General features: G+C 39.9%; 1 protein-coding gene and 1 long non-coding RNA gene across 2 annotated transcripts in view; both read right to left on the minus strand.

The window, feature by feature from the left end:
• Nucleotides 1-63: 63 nt before the first annotated feature.
• IYD (iodotyrosine deiodinase) lies at nt 64-18,829 on the minus strand. Its single transcript, XM_026111275.2, has 5 exons — nt 18,450-18,829; nt 8,127-8,321; nt 5,931-6,090; nt 3,907-4,063; nt 64-1,820 (listed from the first exon to the last, which is right to left on the minus strand). The coding sequence occupies exons 1-5, from the start codon at nt 18,628-18,630 to the stop codon at nt 1,638-1,640; spliced, it is 876 nt and encodes a 291-aa protein (XP_025967060.1). The 5' UTR covers nt 18,631-18,829; the 3' UTR covers nt 64-1,637.
• A 400-nt stretch (nt 18,830-19,229) lies between these two features.
• Nucleotides 19,230-20,238, minus strand: part of LOC135327883 (uncharacterized) — a 30,805-nt gene continuing 29,796 nt past the window's right edge. Inside the window, exon 3 of the long non-coding RNA XR_010388417.1 lies at nt 19,230-19,286. This is a non-coding gene — a long non-coding RNA (uncharacterized LOC135327883). The remainder of the gene's footprint in view (nt 19,287-20,238) is intronic.

Raw genomic sequence — 20,238 nt, forward strand, 5'->3', positions numbered from 1 at the left:
CCAATTTCTTCTCTGATTGCTTATTTCAAATTCTAGTTTTGTTGAAATCAGTTGAATTTAAACTGGAATGCAGCAAGTGTGTTTACACAGATCATCTTTTTGATTTTACTGCACTGTTACAAAGCTCATTTCAGGCTAGGTCTTCATTAGAAACTCCCTGCCTTTGCTATACTACTGAGAATGTGGGAAGGATAGGGAAACGTAGTACAGCAGATGGACACATAGCCATGCCTGCTAAATACGAGTAAAACGGTCTGCCAGAGAGAAAAATAGTTTTCCACATTAGGCAACAGACAGACATTCACACTGCAAAAAGCTGTACCTGTTCCAAGCATTATCCCCGCCACTTGCATAGCTGACAGCAGATCATGTTAAACAGGCCCTAACTCATTTCAGACAAATGTGAGTTAACGTGAGCAATCGACAAGGGAGTCTGCAGCTAATTTGGCTGAATTTGTCCCAGGTCTTTCAGAAGAGTTACAAGCAGCAGAGAGCAGGGAGTGATGGTATATAACAGCATAGCCAGCTTCAGGAGAGGACTTCACTCTTCCAGTGGTTTTATCTTGTGCTGTTCAAGAAAGAGGCAGAAACCAAAACTCCACAAGGGAGCTCTGCCGACATGGATACAGTAACACAAACTCAGTGCAGACGCTCTGAGCGATGTCAATTCAAATCTTGCCTGTAGACAAGGCCTTTTGTAGGGAGAGTTGCTTTTGTGAAAAGTGGTCTTAAAATAAACCAAAATACACCTGATTTGGCATGACATAAAAGCACCTCTTTTGTATCAGAGTCTCTAAAGCAGTTTAAATTTCAGAGTTTAAAACTGGTATGGTGGTAGGTGTTAATAGGATAATCAGTATTGCAGTTCACTCTGGGTCCCTTCCAGTGGAAGCAGCTAATACAGGGAGGGGGGCTAGCCGACAGATGTCATATGGTCTAACTGTGCCTGAAGCATTGTAAAAATGACAAGGAAATTACTTGGATTCCTTTTTTTATACTAGGCCTCCCACAACTGAGGAGATTTATATCAGCAATAGTTTTAAAAAGTCTGATCTAGGCAACGCTTTTGAGCTCAGTCGAGTAGGGAAAATACTGCTATATATGAGAAAATTATCTTCCTTCTATGCAAAACAAAACACAGTAAAGAAAAAGGGGCTTTTAAAGAACACACACTGAGCAATGTAACACAGGTGAGCTGCTGAAGTCTCTTCATATCTTTTAATACAACCTCCATTGAAATTCTGAAGTGGAAATAACTGTGTAATGGTAATCACAAAAATATCAGGAGAAGATACGTTCCAGTTCAAGGAGAGATTTGTCCCATAAAGCACAAAAGAAAAACCAAGCAATGAAGGTCATTTAAATGTCATTGTACATGTTCCCCGGAACAGGGAATCAGCTAGGCTCATTGATAACAGCACCTGTCAAATTCACAGTGCTTGGCTGCTTGCTGCTATTAGTAGGAGCAGCCACTGTTACTACTAGCACTAAAAGATATATAGGTGTAAACAGCCAGAGCAGCAGTGACATAGGAGGATGAAAGCTGAGCACAATACACAGGAAAAGCAGGAACAACTTTAGAGGACTAATGCTTACTAGCTGGCACTGGAGTGGGCTCCTTCCTTCTGGCATGGGGCTCACATGACCACCATGATGTCTTCCAGTGGCTTTCGGGTCAGCGCAGGCACAGTGGCATCTTTCTTGGGATAGCCGACAGGGAGCAGCAAGAGTAGCTTCTCATTTGCTGGGCGCTGAAGCAGCACTCGCAGGTGTGGGCCACAGTTCAAGGGTGTGGAGGTCACTGTGTATAGGCCTGCGTTCTGCAACGAGACAGACAGGAACAGCTCAACAGGAATAAGAATGAGATGGAGGTCTGTGCTCCATATTTGTATCCGTTATTCGCTTAAGTCCTGTATTCATTCTCATATTGACTAGCCCAGAAATACTGCTTCATTAAACTGTTCTGCAGGCTTTAGAACATCTGATTCACTAAAAGCCACAATAACTGTGGCTAACTTAAAAAAAAAAGTCTACCATGCTTGCAGAAAAGTACAGCATTTCTCCAGTGCAGCAGTAGCCCAGGCTAATGGAAACAGCCCTGTTCTGTCTGTCATGTCTGCAGGTTGTACAGCAGGAGTTTGCCTGAAGCAATCAGTGTAATGAGGACCCAATTTTAATCAACAGTACAGATGAGAGGCAGTTGTGGGGATATTGCTGAAATATCATCCCACGGGGTTAATCTGGCTCATGCTGAGAAATACTTTGGTTCTTGTGCCCATATGGCTGGCAGAAGGATGTCTTACAGCTTTGTGAGTACTTGTTCCTCAAGAGTTGTAGCTCTCAGGAAGAAAGGGCAGAAGAGTCTGTTGCCATCTCTTAAAGTGGCCAATATTTTGGCTTACAGCAGAACCCCAAAATATGTCTATGCATCCTTCCCCCTGTCATGCAAAATCTCACAAAAAAGCTGCACCATCTGACAAATAGTCAGATAGCTGATGCTATCCAATAGCTGATGCTACCCACAGCTGAGGGGCATACTGAGAGCTGTGCATGTGGATTTCACTCTCTCCCTCTATTTAATGCAAACATTTTGGGAGGCTTCAGGATATAAAAGATAGTCAGGAAGACATGCTCAGGCAGTGGACCTCACATGTTAAGTAATATCTATGATTCCATGAAGACGAGGAGAGCTAGTAGTGATGATGCTGAATGTTATGGGTCCATTGCACTGACTGTGTTCTTTAATGTTGTCAAATAATTTCTAAGAGCTGGGAAGGAGACAGTACTAAAAAGCTGAACAGTTGGTAGAGAGACTTGGAAGTCTCACTTGGTGACGGGCTTGCTCGAAGGAAAATGGAGCCTTGTCACTCGTATTGCCTCTGACTAGAGCAAAGCTCTCGTGACACAGTGCTGGTTCTCCCCCATTCCCTCTGCATCCCCTTTGCTCTCAGATCCATGGAGGAAAAGTACAGACCCCTGTGCAGCTGCAGAGCAGCAGCACTCCCGTGATGTGCTCCTGCACTGCTCCCTTCTCAGATCTCATGCCATGGAGATCCTCCTGGAGAACAGCAATGTGGGCAGGGAACTGTCACTCAAAACAGAATAGAGGAGAAATGGCAGTTCCTGGTAGGAAATTGGCCTAATATAAAAGATGGCATCTTGCTGTTATCCTGCTGACAGGCCAAGCTAATAACTGAAATAGCTTCACTATTTAAACACTTGTGCGAGCACATCAGATATAACAAGCAGAACTGAACACTGAGAAACCACTGAGAAAATCCAACTGGCTGGTGTCAAACATGCTGAGCTTTAGAAATCAGTTCATCTTCAGAAATGTCTCAGAAAGACTGATGGAAATGGTACAGTCTGTTCTGTGAAATATGTCCCTGATTTTTTTTTTCCAACACTAAAAGTGATTTGGAGTCATTTTTTAGGGTTTACTGGAAGGTAAGTGCCTCTATGACACTGTACAGCCATGCTTTGGTAACCTGCAGACCCTTGTCAGCCCTGTTAAGATAAAGCAGTAATCACAGGTGCTGAAGTCTGTGCATGGAGAACAGTGAAAACTGTGTGAAGTAAGCTGCATTACATTTTTCTTCTTGTTAACCAATATCGAGGACAGGAATCACCTTCTCAGACATGGGCCTCTGCAGAGCCAGCATTAGCATTTCTCATGTTAATGAGGATCGAGTAAGCAGGAAAATTCAGTTTGAGTGAATTAATTATTCAAAGAATAACTTTGAAATTCAAAACTAAGATATATTGCCAGGAATTAGAGCAGTTCCAGAGGACTGATAATGTTAAAATCTAAATTGGTTGTGTTCAGTCCTCATTTGGGTGAAATAACCTTGGTGTGTAATCCAAACCAATTCACTGACTACCAGCATGCCAGTTCTCTCAACATACCTGCAGTGCAGCAAGCAAGATACCACAGGCAATAGAAACACTGATTTCATTGTAGTAATGGGTCTTCTTTTTGCCATTTGGAAGTCTCCCATATACCTGCTTGAAAATGAGGATCAGATAAGGAGCAGTGTCCAGGTACTCTTTGATCCAGTTGGTTCTGCAAAAGGATAATGTTTAAGACAATTATTTTGCAACCTTTTCACTTTCCCATAAGTCACATTTACTGTCTGCAGAGGTGCAGTAAAGGTACACAACAATTATAACACTAGATTAGAAGTAAGTTAGAACAGTTACAGCAAACAATTAGGTATTATCAGCTTAAGTAGAAAACTTTCTGCAGAAAAAGGCTTGAATGCAGCTCTCTGTCCTAACACATTCAGCTGTGGAGTTGATGTGCTCACCCTGAAGAGCAGAATTACATAAAAACAGGAGGCAGGTCTTGACCTGTTATCTATGAACTGGCCTCATGAGCATTTGCCCTTCAGATGATTTAATTCCTGGAATTCTGTAGACCTGCAGCTCCCCCTGTTATCATCAGTGCCAACTTTTTTGTGATTGCAGGAAAAACTGCTGGCAAAAATGTTCAGAACTGCTTGGCCTAAGGTATTAACCTAAACATATTCTTACAGCTCATTATCCAGTTTCTGGGTATTTCAGCGCTTTTAGACTTCATTTGGTTCTTAATTCAGTATTATGACAATATACACAACAAATATATAGGATTTAGATAAGAAAACGTGTATTTTCTACTGTTCTCACATGAAATACAAGAATACTGTATTTTAGTTGTTTATATAGCAAATATGTTTGCTGCACCTGAAAAATAAATAGCATTATGAAATAAGTTGGGCAAATCGACTCTACAGAGCCTTGCATGTGCTTCCTTTGACAAGCAGTAGATTTCTTCCCATTGTGTGAAGTTAAGCAAGTCAGTCAGACTTCACAGCGTATTTGGAACAATTAAATATTGCATAATTCAACGCTTGCATAGGGTCTGGCCTTGGGGACACTGCAATCAACAGCAAAACTCCCAATGACTTTGGGAGCTACATTGTTTGAGAAATGACAGGAGAGAACTGGGGCAGGATTTCTGGCAATAGAGCTAACATAGAAGAAAAATAACAATGGAGCCAAATGCTTGGACAAGTCTCAAAAAGGAGGATACATAGTCTCTTTTTAATGGAGTCAATTTTATGGACCAGCTGTCAGACCGCAATTGTAGTCGTATTTTTAAGTTTTTCTTTTTAGCGATGAGTTTTAGAAATATATTAACTGGGGAGACGGGGAGAGGAAAGGAAAAAGATACCAGGAAAAAACAAGAGAAGTTTCTTCTCTCACTTGGATTTTCTAAACTATGGCAATTTCAGTAAGATTTCTGTCATCTTGAGAATGAAGATAAAGCTATAAAGCTGTACGGAGGGTTGTATGTTATGTTATATGTATATATGTGAGCTGAGCATTAATGATTGTGTAATAATGAGAGTATGATTCACTTCTTTCATCTCTCTTCTGGTAAGATTGAAGCACGCAGGCGTGTGTGTGTCTGTTAGGTGCCACATTTCACCTGATCCTTAGAACAAGGTAGCTAGCATTAAAATACAAAGATAGTAATTTTTATTGAGCTCCTGCTGGGTGGCAGCTCTACTTTCCTCAGAAAGGAGTTTCCTCTTCCCTGCTGTAAACCAGCAAAAGGTCCACAATATAGAGACCCTGACAACATACTGACTGGGATGGTTGCTGACCCCATCATCTTCCTTCTCCTGTAATCAGGAAGTGGGAAATACATTACAGCTGCCCTCCTGAGCAGAGCAGGAAAACAAGACAGTCTAAGGATCATGGACCTGAAAGAACATTTTTAAAACAAAATTTTTAAAATTGAGCTGAATATTTTTAGGGTTTTTTTCTTCCTGAAAACATGTGGAAAAAATACAAAAAGAGAAGCTGTATGTAACTTCTCAGTCTAATCTTTCCTATACCAAAACCCAGCTCCCTTCAAACCACTCAGCCAATTGATTTTTTTGTACCTCAGTCTTTTCAGGTCATTAACCCATCTGTCTCCCATCCGTTTTTTGTAGTTTATTTCTTCTTCTTCTTCTACAATCTCCCGAATCTTATGTTTTAAATCTGGATCTTGCACTACCACAAAGGTCCAGGGTTCAGTGTGTGCTCCGCTGGGTGAAGTACCTGGGTACAAAAACAGGAAAAGATGAAAACTTGGCACAATGCTGAAGGAGGGCCTGCAGCGAGAGGTATCAGCTTTTCTTTGTGGGTTTTGGGACTAACCAGAGCAATGGGAAAGCAAGCTGATGAGATGGGAAGAAATGGATCGAGATAAGTTCTTGCTGACAATCTCTATTCATTTGTTTCTTGAAGAATATAAAATCCCATTCAGTGACAAGGGTAGTCCCTTCAAATAGCCATCTTACATGGGAAGCAAAATTTAGGGATTTGAAAAAAATCCTCTGTGCTTCTTATGATGAGGCAGTAATATGATGCAATATATGCATGCAGTGATGTTAATGCAAAATATTCTACCCAAAGCAACACACCCTCTGAATATGCAGCCAACTCTGATACAGGTTCTGGCTGAAGGGCAAAGCTAACAGCTTTCTGGGAAGCAAAGCTAACCAGCCATGCACAGTAATCCATTGCTGGCTGACAAAGATGAGGAACTGCATGATGCAAACATCTGCCATATAGCATACAGGTTTGAGTTTGTTGTCCCAAAGACAGCTGGGGAATGTAGGTGTGCACATACTAAATCTGCACTTGCTTATTCAGCCCTGATCATTACACACCAACACCACTGGAGAACATTTTAACTGTCTAACAGAGGAAAGCCAAAACCTGAAGAATATACTTACCTGTACAAGCCCACAGAGCAATATGTTAAGGAGACTGTTCAGGTCTTCTAGCCTTTTGTAAACATTTTAAAAATATTAGAAGTTCTTGCAGACAGTTTATTTGCTTCTCTAAACACTAAATTCAGCTTAAGAAACAATATGAATAAAAAGCTTGAACTATCTTTTAAATTACAATGTGGTTAAATCAAGAACCTCTTCTCAGGTTTGAATACGAACTGATGACATTTATGTTTTGCTTTGTTTTCTTTTCTTCCACACAGCCCAAAGCTTTCAGGGTTACAAAGCACTTCATCTGTACTCCAGGCTTATTTGCTTTGCTGCATTTGCCAAAACATGTTTAGTGTTTTAATGAGTCCCAGCTAATCAGAGGAAGATGGAGACTCAAAAAAGTGCAGTAACAAAGCTGCTTACAGTTTTTAAAGGAAAACCAATGCACTTCAGATGCTGAGAATCTCTATTATTAATCCTGCTAGAAGCTATTGAACTTTCCTCTAAGGCAGCTTGTGAAAATTTTGCTGTACTAACAGCAGCTGGTTCATAGAGTAAGAGAAATAATGAGTGTCAAATCCATTCCTTGCCAAAGTCAACATTGCTAGAACAGGGATGAGATTAGGCCAGGACATTACAGTAATGATCTGAAACACATGAGTTCTCAAAAAATGAAAATTTATTTCTGACAATCATTCAAGTAACCTTGACCAGGGTCCTCAGCATAACACTGCAGTCATACACAATGGGGGCCAGCACTGATGCTGAAAGCGCTGGAAGGCTTTCTTTTTTAGTGGGGGATAAAACCTTTTGGCTATACTAAATCTTAAACATCTGTGTCAACCAAAATATTTTGCATGGCTGTGCCAATTTCATCAAATTTTTTGGCAAAAAAAAAAAACCCTACTGAACAAAAGCTTCACATGATAAACATCCTCAAAATGAACGACATTTTAAAGCATGTGAAATTCCTTCAGTTTGACATTTTTGAGAAGGAAACACTTCAGTATTTCTATTTAAAAGGTGTTTCATGAAACTGTGCTTCAATTTTATTTTAAATAACATTTTTTAAAGCTTGCAAATGAAATGTTTCATTTAATGATTTCATTTCATGAAATGATTTTTTTTTCCTTCTGGTTACACTGAAAATAAAAAAAAAATGGAAATGCTCCAAACCAGGCCGCACCGTATAGTTGTTCAAGCAAGTCTCATTAGCATACTGAGTAATTTCTAAATAATCAATTGGTTCTTATTCATTATGGCTACAGGTAAGTCCTAATTGCCTCAGCTTTTGTATATCACTTTAACAGAGTTGAACAGCCATGTGGTAGTCTTTTTTTTCAGACCTTCATCCATTCAGTACCATACCTGCTGTTCTGATGACATTATCGATAACCTCCCTGGGGACTGGCTCATCACTGAGAAACCTGACAGACCGCCTCTTATTAAGAAGTTTGTAAAACTCTTGTGACCTTTTAATCATTTCAGCCTCAGAGTAGCGCTCAGCAAAGAAGGGGACATGGGCAATGTTTTCATCAAATCCTTGCCATCCTTCATCAACTTCTGCAAGAAAACAAAAGAAGCGAAGCAGGAACAATTAGGGCTTTCTTTGTTGGAGAAAGCCATTTATATCTTTGGCATTCATTGCTGTAATGCACTTTGACCTGTTTTTGCATACATTGCACTTCTGCACTGCTGGAAAGCCTGCGTCTGAGGTTCCAGCTGACACAACTCATTGATTCCTAGCTCCAGCTACCAAGCAAACATGTTTAAAAGCCGTCAGGCAGAGGGGGAACTGGGGCAGGAGGAATGTCCTGGCTCACTGTAGCAAGTGTGATCCAGGAACAAGTCATGGCCTTCTGCGCTCCAGTCTGCAAACCTGCCTGCAAAAGTGGTTTACAAGCTGAAACTGCAGTGAAGAAGAGGCCAAATTACAGCCCTCTTTTCTCATTAAGTAAATGTGAATATGTGTATTCTTTTCGCAAGCATTCTACTAAGAAAAAAATCAATCAAATTACTAAAGTCAAGGAGAGGGCTTGACTACCAAGATGTATAAAAGCTCCTCTGAAGACTTGAATGTCAGCTTCTTCCCATATTCATGTTTCATCACAGGAACATTACACGGCTAGGCTCTGTGCAAATGTGACTTTGTGGTTAAGTTCTTTGGTTTCAGAATACTTTGAGCATGAGGGGAAATGGGTGAGAGACATCTATGCTTAGGATAACAATGTATTAAATGCAGGATATTGTATTTCTTGCTTTTAATTTAAGAACTTAAACTGTGCTTCATTTCATGGAAATCTGCCCCCCCACACACACACACACTTTTTTTTTAATATCATAGATGTTTTAACATAAAATACAGCTTCTGTTGCCTCAGAGATCTCTTCTTTCTCCCCTGCATTCCTAGAATCAGCAAGATAGCATTTTTTGCAACTATGACATAGAAGTGAAAGCCATTTAAATTTTGCATTTCAGCTAGCCAATAGTATTGAGCAATCTGCTACAGAATGCTGAGTCAGGAGAAAAATACTCCAGTTCTATTTTCAGTCACCATTAGGCTATTATTCAAAAATCATAGCAGTCTCCAGTGCAAATTCAGATAGCAATTATTTCTATGTTTTAGTAGTATGCAGTTGTCTTGGAGACCAGGCTGATCACTTGTTCATTTTATAAACAACAGTAAAATGTTTCCAAGTGTGGCTCAGCATGTGCAAGAGGCTACAATCTATCCAGCTTCACATGTTGAATCCGAATCCCAAACAACATACATTTTGCATACAAAGAAGTCACCAAGAAAGTTCCTTTCAGCATTTCATGCCTGTGTTAGTACTCTCAATCACAGTCTGCAAAGGCCTGGCTCCAGGGTAAAGAGAAGCAGTTGCCAGTTGTAAAAACTATTTTGAGGGGAATCTTGCACAATCAAACCAAAAAAAAGAGGACACATCTTTCTAGTCTGCCCTTTCTGTTTTACACTTCTTACCATGGATGATTATTCAATAGCAACTGGCTGACTGGACTTGCCCTTTGCTGGCATTCTGGTGACCTTCAGAAACTTTCACATTCCCTTTTTGCTGTTCCTCCTCCACTTGGTGAAGGGGATACCATAGGGTTACAACAGCTATGTTTACACTAGCAAATAGTGTGGTGATCTGTAGAGAGGAACAGCTTCAGCTGGGGACCCAGTGTTCAACGCTGTGTGTTTTGCAGTGATTATTTTGGAGGAACTCTAGTCTAGTACAGTGAACTGAATACCCACCAGTAGTTAGAGCATGCCAGGTACTTTCTGGGGATGCATCTCTGGCTTACTTTTATTCTAAAGGAGTCCAGTTCACTTGTTATAACTGTTCTGGGATGTGAACAGAAGTGTGGTACTGGGGACAATTAGGAGATTCACTTGAATCTGATCCAAATGCATGATCCAGACTGAAACACTAACATAGATGCATCCAAAAATACTTTTCCGTGGCCCAAAGAAATTAACTCCAGCTATATTCTTTCACATACACTCCTCAAAAAAAGGGAGGGGGGGGTTTACCATGTTAGACCACTAATAAATAAAAGTGTGTTAGGTAAGACAGGCTGACCTCACTCCCACTGTGTAAAAGTCAGTACACAACCTCTCCATGAAGACTCACATGGAATGGAGTTGTGGAACAGATCTCAGGATACATATCTCTGCCTCTTGCCTCTCTACATCATGGTTTGGAAGAAGATGTAACCCTCAGCCCAGGTGACTGGGTCCACGCAATAGAAGGCCTAGTGACCTCACCTCAGTTTTACTGAATCAATTGTTGTGAAGATTTGGGAGAGAATATGAGATAAAGCCATACAAGATAAGAATAGTTAGGAAAAAAAAGCAAAAGTAAAAAACTACCATGAGCAAAAGTGTAATATCTGAGGCAGTGATGGTTAGCAGCTCAAGCATTTGAAAGAAGAAAATTCTGACCTGAAAATGTGTACAGCCATATGAGAAAAAACAAGGAGTTGAGAGACGGCAACTCAGCAACTCTTTCCAACCTGACTGATAAACAGTCTGGCCAGCAGAGAAATTCAGAGGGTGCCTTGTTAGGGCAGATAAACCTATCACTGTTTAGCCTAGTAGCTCATTTGTCCTAGCTATCTACTGTGTATATTAGCCAATAAGTAAATGTTCTGTAGTCTTAAACTGTGTATTTCCTGTGTGCAGAGTTTCTTTACATGTTGCAGAGCTTGCTCAACAGTAATTAACCCACAGAGGGAGGGTTACAGAGAGATAACACTCTTTACTAGGCCAGTTGAAACAGATATGAGAAGAAAACATGCAAGCTTTGGGCACTTAAACTCTTATTCAAGCTTCTCTTGAAGAGCCGATGTGCCTGCAAGCTGGTTTGCTGCTTGCAACTGCCTTGATTTGTCTGATAAAATAAATTCTCCCTCCCCAAATCCATCTTGCATATGGCAGTACTGCTACTACAAGAAAAAAAGATTTTTTTTATGAACTGAGGCCTAACAGTTACACAGACATGACATATTTGTTAGTTTTATCCATCGGCACTCATGTAAGAGGAGTTTCTAAATGGGACAAATTTTGTCTTTATGTTAACAAAACACTGAAATCAGCTCAGGCTGTGCATGTGTATCAGAAGGCAGAATCTGACCAAAAAGCTATAGTCAAAGTAGGTATTAGATTGATGCCCTGGTGAAAATTTCAGGTCAGACTGTACTATTTGCTGTGGCACTCACATCAATACGCTGTGGAGATCATCCCTATCCATTTCCCAGTAACAAGTAACTGTTGTGTGTCCTGGGGGAAATCCTAGAAGTAGTCAAATAAAACTAACTCCAGGACCCAAGAGTTCCCATGTGCTCTCACTATTTACTTTCTTAGGATGAGGATTTAGAAAAGTTTAGAAAGCAGGAAATAGCATACATTCAATGCACTATACCTTTTATTCAGCCACTGATGGAGGAGATTTACTAGTCTGAACTTGGTTCCTAAGCAAATTAGGGGCCTGCTTGATCATCTCTTTTTCTATTATTATTGCCAAACCATCAAAAATAATTTTGAATTAGAGATATTTAAAGTAGTGTATAAACTACTGAAATCCTTTATAAAAGAAAGTTTGTCAAATGGGAGCAAAGCCTGGAGGAACTTTGTGTAATCTGTGTACCTGGTTTTGAAACATAGGGAGAGGAAAATGAGGTAGGCAATAAATCAGCAATAGATATGTAAATGCCAAAGAATAGCAAGATGAACAGCAAGATTAAATTACTTATATAGATGAGGGCAGTAATCAGAGACCTGACACAATGGAAAGATTATACTTAGTCAAAAGGGTATGTTGTTTGTGGCCAGTCGAATGCAGGGGTCTAACACAATAAACTGGAAGAACTACCAGTGTCTGTATAGCACATGAAATAAGACAAGGCAGGGAAAAGAGAACCAAGATGCAATAACAATAGCAGTACCTGGTCTGACTTGTTCAGGAAGCATATCAATAAAAAAATAGGGAACAATTGATGTTGTGGTAGACTACAAATAGATAAAAACATAGCATGGCTAAAACAAAGCTTGCTTTTTCAGATGCACTGTCTTTTGCGATAGTGTGGAACCTACAAAGGCCCCCAAGGTCATATCTGAATCACAGGCCATATTTTTAAGAGAAGGGCTTATTGCCTCAACTGTGTCACTGTTATGAGCTATACATGGGTGGCATAGCTTTCTAGGCATATACAGAAGAGGAAATATTATGGTACTACTAGAAACCAGGCTTCCCTGCTGAAGCATCTGATACCTTAATCAAATAATTTGTTCTTTTCTTGGGTCAGTGACTCTCTTAGCTTTGGTTTCATTTGGAGGGGAGGGCATTATAAAAAAAAGTACCCCTACATTGAGATTATCAGCTCATTCAGTTTAGCTGACTAAATGAAAATGGTAAAGAAAAGTAGGTCTATAACTGTGGGTCTCAGTTTTAAAAGGAACAAACTTAGGGAGAATAAGGGATTAAGAAAAGTTGGAGAACTCCGACTGAAGAACTCATGGATCAAGAAGAAGAGAGACCTGGCATTTCTTTAAATCAGAGGTATAAAATCCATCTTTGTTCTAAATGGATAGAATTAAACAAAGAGAAAAAGCTTGGGAGGAAAAGGCCTTAGATATAATTGATAGAGAAAACATCTCAAAGAAATGATCTATAAGCAACTAGAAATGGAAGAAAAGGGTTGGCAGCAAAGAAAGCTAGGCCTTACAAGTCAGAAAGCATTAAACTTGCAGTATTACCTAAGGCCAGACTGAGTTAAATCTTACGAGGTTTGTTTGTTTTTCCATATAAGAGAAGAAAAGAAATGAAGCTGCTGTGCAGCCAAGACAGTTTGGATTAATAATAACACGGCCAAAAAAGAAATGTACTTTGAAAGATGTTGAACATGAGACAAGGATGAGGTGACTAATGAGAATGGAAGTAGGAGAATCATAATATCCAAGACATAAACAAAACCTAAAGAGCTTAACGCATTCAAAGTGAGAATACTGGAAGAAGCAGGAGAAGAACCCAGAAGTGACAGAGATGACTTACAAAACCATAGCTCTCCTAGCAATTTTTTTAAATAAATTCATCTATTATTTATTCTCTTCCACCGTGTGTCTACCATTCAGTCTTAGCAGTTAACGTTATCCATATGCTAAGCTAGAATCATTATCAGCACCATCTGTTTAGTGCATGCTCTCTATATCTTTAACTGCTGTGTTCGGACATATTCCTGTCTGTACATCCACATTATACAATACTACAAATGTCTTGTTTAGATTTGTATCTATTCCATCATTTGATGGACAAAAGGCATCCTGCTAGTGAGTCTATACCTTATTAGCCACATTCTCAAGATTCCCATCACTTCTCTTGTACACTTACAGTAGCCTACTCAGCTGCCTGCTTTTTAAGCAAATCAGCATTGGCTTTGGCTCAGATATCCCAAGTGAAATCTCATAATAAAAGTGCTACTTCTCTAATTCTATCAGAAATTCCTCTCTGGATGCCTTTTAGGATCATGTTTGCTTTCTTCACAGTGGTTCACACTGAAGCTAATAATCAACCTACAAGCCATATAATAAATTCTACCTCTCAGTTTGTAGCAATAATTCTTACTATGACTTCCTAATAACATAAACTCACACCAGTACAATGACTTGTCATTTCGTTTCTGTTGACCAATTATTTTACCCACACTGATACTTCCTTGTGTTGGTGGCTCCTGGTTTTATATGATCAACAAATTCCACTTGCACACTCCTTGGTTTTATGCCAAGACCATCAAATAATAAAGACTGGTCCCAAGGCTGATCCTCGAGAAACATCACTATTAACCCAAGTCTAGAATAATGTGTCTGCTTTCCAAAACAGCTGTTTCAGTTTCTCCTCTAAAGAATTGCTTCCTAAGCTTAGAATTCCTCTTCCCTTCCTATTCTCCAGTATAAGGATACAATGTATGGGAAAGTAATTAAATGCATACAAAATAAGTCCCCACATCTTTGGACTTTAAGTGCTGGGTAACTGACTTCCTTGTGGTTTTTTGCTTGTTTGATAGCAGATTGCTATGTAATTTGCCACTATGGGAATCGCAGTAATGAATTCCAACCCTGAACTGAGTGTGTGGCTAGTGGAAAGCTAAAAGCGATGCAGTGCCTTACTGATGGGATATAAATAGTGGTTAGCAGACTGACCCTGGAACCTGCAAGAGCTGGTCAGGGGTCTTAAACAAAAGAAGTAGTTAGCGGGAGGGGCAGACCCTGGAAGAAGGAAGCCAGCAACAAAATATTGTGAAAATGACCTCAAACTAGAATAGCATTGGAGAAGGATTCTTAAGAACTTCAGCAGAATGAAGTGGCTATCTTATAAAGAGAGGATTTGCTGGTTTACCTAGCAAAAGGAAGATTGAGAGGTAATCTGATTGCTGTCTATAACCACAGCAGGGTATATACCAGGGCTGGAAAAATACCCTTTAAACTACAAAAGAAGGATGGAACAAGAAAACTGTATGTAGACCAGTATTAAATAAGTTTAGGCTGGCAGTTAGAAGAATTTTTTTAACTCATAGAGTGAAGTTTTGGAATAACCTTCAAGCAAGATTAATGAAATGGGATCAGAAAAGGCCACTTTTCAAGAGAAGTTCAATCAGCTGATGATAGAGACTGGAGGCATGTCTGCAGCACCAGGGAGATAAACAGAATGACACACTATATCCATGTAAATCCTATGTTCCTAAAAAACGTAAAGCATGAATTGTCACTAAATTGGAAAATTAAACTGCTACTGCCTCACTCATGTCACTACCTTTATTATTAAAAGATATGGGAAACCTTTGAATGTGGTGGGGAGTGAGAGAAGTACTTCTAAGTGGGAGAGGTCTATTTGAAGAAGTTATCACAAGCAATGAGCAATGCATTTTCAGAAGAGATGGAACATTTATGCCTTTGCATCTTGTTTTATAGTCCTTGAGTACAGTATATCACCAAGCAAAGTCCCCACAATTAAGTATATAGCAATAAAATATCTTTGCAACTGATTTTGCAATAAAATAATCTCTGCAACTGATGCCCAGAGTAACAAGAGTACAAATAAAATGCATTCTGATCTTCCACACCACTGTAAACTGGGTCTATATTTACCTTATCCATCAGTTGTTTGGCCTTACTATATGAACCAGAAAGTGATCTATGCTGCTTCTTGATTTGAGCCTAACAGGTGTAGTGTAGTAATTAACTGGGGAAGGATGTGATTTCAGTAGCACTACATTCACTAAGTTCCCCAGGCTGAAGACTGAATCATTTGTCTGAACTTGCCTTAGCAACAGTCTAGATTTAACCATGTGAACTTAACGCTGTGAGGAACCAGGTACCACCACTTTGGGATCAGATGCCCATGAGTATGAGAGATTCGTTCTGATTCATTGTTCAAGACAAAGCTGAAGAAACATGTTTTCTGGCTGTGTCTAATTGGTAATCCCATATGACCTAATACAGTACATGGCCACATATACACACATAAAGACCATTTTTGTCAATCTGCAGCATGACAGTCTCTCATTCTGGATCTCATTAGGGAGAATAGGACAGACAGGCATGCGAACAAATCTGAAGTACTGCCAGCCAAGGCATTAAACAAATTGACTGACTGAATGCTATCCACTTAACCAAAGAACTGGCTTTCTGGCTGCTCCAAGAAACATCCTTCCCTTCAGCAGAGAAAGCATAACAAAGACAAGCTTGGTAGCACCTGAATAGCCATTCACTTCCCAAATAGCCACTTCTGCCATTCACTTCCGTTAAGTGACTCTACTGAGTCTGTCCAAGCAGTTCAGCTAATGACGCTTAATGCTTAACTGCACAGAGGTATGCCACTTGCTGGCGAAACATCCCTGCAGTACCGCTTCATGGTTCACACAGCTGGTGACTGCCCGAGCAATTTCGAGTGTTTTTGTAGTGCAGCTGAAGAATGTGATTTGCCTCTTGAAGCATCCCAGTACAGTAAGAGTGCTACGCAGGTTTGGTTTGCTTCATTTTCCTGATAAAGTGCCCTTTCTTTGATCGTGGTCAGGTATGGAAAGACTTGATCCTTAGCTGCATGTTCATACTTGGGGGCTATTCAAAATTCAGCTCATTTAACTAGAGCAGGCCTAGATTCTAGTTTTAGAGAAGGCCTTAAAAATGCTTCATCTTGTTTAACTCCTCTCTCCAGAGGAATTTTGCCTTTAACCACAAGCCAACATGAGACATTTAAGTAGAAAGGAGCCTTTCTATTAAAGTAAGATATATTAGTAAAGTAGTTGAATTTATACAGCATGCAAAATGTTCTCTAATATTAACAAAAACTCCATTTACATTTCATGTTTCTATTTCTACTATTTCTACTTCTAGCATCTACTAAGTCGGTGAAAATTTTAACATTGACTACAGGACAAATATAATTTGATCTTTTATTACAGCATTAATAGAATAACATATCATTACCAAGCTGGCTGTATTCTCTTCTCACTTATGCTAGAGTTTTCTCCAGCTGAGGAAAAACTTCCTCAAGCATGTTGCAATTATTTTAATTTTTCTGAAGATAAAAGACAGGCCTGTTTTGCAAAGATGCTGGTTTAGAACCACGTAGCATTCAGGGAAGGGTGATTATTTGTTGTTAAATACAATATAGCAATAAAGCCTAATTTAATGTTGGAATATGTAGTACACGAAGGGAGGTTTTATTAAAAAATCACCTCCTTTTAGCAACAGGGAAAAAGTGCCTATCTACCTGTCAATTTTTTATAAGCGGTTTTTAACTAGTACAGTTTTGAATTCAATGTCTGAATAAAAGACAGAAAAGAAAACTAAGACATAAAAGAATAACATTTTGTACATAAAGTTGTGCCAGTAAGCCTCCTTATTAGGAACTAATAGCTTTGCTTATTCAGAAGATCTAAAATTTTAAACTGATGGAAACAACTGCAGTCAAAGATGTCAGAATGATATTCATAGATTATCACTTGAACTAGCCACAGGAATTTTGATTTGCAGCAGTTTAATTGAACTATTTAGTGATTAGTGACAGAAAGAAAATACTGAATAATTTTTTAAAGAATCTGTTCTGAATTGTATAAAAGAAGGTACAGTCTAGAACTAACTTTTAAACAGATTGTGGATATTTTGGAAAGAGTCAACTTAGTTTAAGAGGTTCCAAGTATCAACTATTTCTGGAGATTGATACACAGCACTAACCCAAGCTACACTCAACACTGAGGAATAAACAAATAATATAACAAATAGTTATATTGCTAAGAAAAACAATAGGTAATAGCAATAGGTATATTGCTAAGAAAAACAATTTAAGTTTCGAGATTCCTAGAAGCTGACTTGGGGAACGTGTCATTAAGGGACAAAAAGCCTTCAAAACCAGCATTAGAAAAAAAGCTGTGTTAACTGAGAGTTAAAAACACTACAGGAACAAAACCGAACATTTTTACTTTACAAGAAAATGAAGGGAGCTTATGCAGGATAGCAAAGAAGAAAAAAGATGGAGAGTCTATTTTATGCTCATACTTATGTCACAGCTGTGCAACTGAAGTCAATGCTGTGGAAAAGGACATTCTGTACAGGTGCAGATATGCAGCTGAGTGAACACATATTAGCTTCATCACCACATTTTGTTCTTAAAAATTTGACATAAATTACCTCCAAAATGGTTGCAGTTCTAATCCAGCTAGAGCTGTCATGGACATTCACAGAAGTCACATAAGTTGGATAAGATGCCTACACAATTATCATGCAGACAGAAACTCAGTGCTCAGCTCTTCCCTTTCCTCATACTAATGAGGGCTGGGATAGCGGAGGGGGCTTTAGCAGTATCCCCTTTCTTTCCCTATATGCCCCACAGAGTGCTTCATAGGTATGAGATCTGCTGGGCAGAAGGACAGAGAGCGCTCTTTGAAAATGCACTTTCTTTTTGCAACCTGACCTGTGGAATTGGAAGGAAATGGAGATTCACACCATGACCAACATTGCACCTGCTCAACCTCCTTCCCCAGAGCTGACAAGCTCAAAGCACAGCAGCAGTGTAGCACTATGTGAACTCCATCACTCTGCAGAGTTCCAGGAGATCACACCTCATTTATTCATAACAGCAGATCAAATTCAGACATCAAAATTACTCACCTAGCTAAGATTGTTCTTACCTTCTTCCTCTAACTGGTGGTCAGTACAATCTTTTAAGTCTTCATCCACCCATGGATGAGATAGAGGCTTGCTTTTAGTCTCACGTTTTTCTCTCTCTCCATTCTTCTTCTTCAGTATTACCCCAATCAAAACACATATAATGGCTGTAAAGAGTGGGGTCAGGGAAGAAAAGAGTGCCATTACTATGGAAATGTGGAGCTGTCTTTCCAAGTTCAATATTTTCTCTCCTGAAAAGAAGAGGAGGAAATGGGAATGGCAGAAAGGCAGTAAGCAGAAAGGGGTGGGCCCAGATACAGAAAAGAAAGGAAGGTTCAGTCCTCAGACTCTATTCTGCTTTCACTTTTCAGCCACTGCCCCTGCAGTCTCGTCTGGATGTGCTCCTGTTGTTAAGCAGACCCAGATTTATCTATTTTCTGGGAAGAAACTGCTTACAAACACCAAGCAGAGGCACTGACCATATACAAATACATAAATGCTGTCAAATGCATAAAACCCCAGTCTTCTAAACAGCAGACTAAGAAAAAATAATCCCCCCCCCGGTAACTATTTTAGGTAGGTCCTAATAATCTTACTTATAATAATGAGTATGAGAAAGATTCAAGTAGGAATGTGAATTTTTACAACTGACAGCATCTCTTTAATGATTAACTCACAATTCTTAGTACATTCTACATGTAACCTAGGAAAGCAGAATATGATCAGTTGAACATGAGTTTATAGAGCAACCCCTGGCTGTATAAACAGGTCAATAAAACAGATAAGTAAAGTGGTAACTTTACCTCTGTATGAAGCATGAATGAGATTATTCGCAGAATCCTGTATCCATTTTGGATGTTCTGGGGGAAGATGGAAGAATTCAGGGAATAGAAATGAGAATGGTTTCAGGATTGAAGAATCTATGCTGTAGTGAATTTTAAAACTGGAATTCATTTAGCTTATCAAAGGAAAGATTAAAAAGTGGTAAGATCCTGGTCTAATCCAGGAATGGTCAATGTCTAAATGCTTAACCCATTTTTTTCTTCTCAGTCAGCTGCTTGGGAGCTGAATCAATATCACAGTATTGAATCACTCTCTTTATGTGGGACAGTTAGGACATTCGGGATAATGAGAAAGCAGATGGCAATGGGTGCTAAGGGTCGTGCTGGAGAGCACAGTACAGTGATACTGACCACGTGTAGTTACCAGCACCCAACGTCCTTTTTAGCCCTGGCTAATCACCAGCCCTGCCAAGCCTTATCTCTGCACAAGGCCAACTCTGAAGTCCCTGCTAATCTGCCTTTGGATAAGCCCACCAAGGCTAAGGGAAAGCAGCCTGTGGTTGTAACCATTCCATGAGACAGGGCGCCCAGGGCTGGGCACGCTGTGCACCGAGACTGGCACCCACTGGAGTGAACCGCAGTGCCCCCACTCTGTTGGTGCAGAAAGCAGAGCACATGGGGGAGAGGCAAAGTCAGGGTGTGCCAAGGTTTTATCCTGACAGGGTCTCACTTACGTCACAGACGCTCACGTCTCTTGTTCCCCCAGTTTTGCAGCACTGAGCACTGGTCCCACTACACACTGCCACTCCATAGGGTCCCTGCCATATGCTCTCTCTTTGCCTTCCCATGCTTTGAGGAATACTGTCAGATGCCTAGAGGGGGGGTCTGTACATTAAGAAGCATAAACGAAGGGCTGCCTTGGTGCATAGGCAGAGGAACATGTGGTGGGGTGCGGGGCCAATTCAGGCCATACTGGTTGGCCATGCATGATGACTGTCTGGTGGATGGTCCGAGCACATATCCTTTTTTC

This window comes from Dromaius novaehollandiae, chromosome 3 (assembly GCF_036370855.1).
Source record: "Dromaius novaehollandiae isolate bDroNov1 chromosome 3, bDroNov1.hap1, whole genome shotgun sequence".
In the NCBI taxonomy this organism is placed as follows: Eukaryota; Metazoa; Chordata; class Aves; order Casuariiformes; family Dromaiidae; genus Dromaius; species Dromaius novaehollandiae.

Bases quoted from the DNA above. Each gene is read 5' to 3' on its own strand.
- IYD (XM_026111275.2), bottom strand. From the start codon at position 18,630: ATGGCACTCTTTTCTTCCCTGACCCCACTCTTTACAGCCATTATATGT. The intron at 4,064-5,930 runs GTACAAAAAAAT...ATCCTTTTGCAG, and splicing joins AATGACCTGAAAAGACTGAG to AACCAACTGGATCAAAGAGT. The intron at 1,821-3,906 runs GTATGTTGAGAG...GTCTCGTTGCAG, and splicing joins TCTTGCTTGCTGCACTGCAG to AACGCAGGCCTATACACAGT.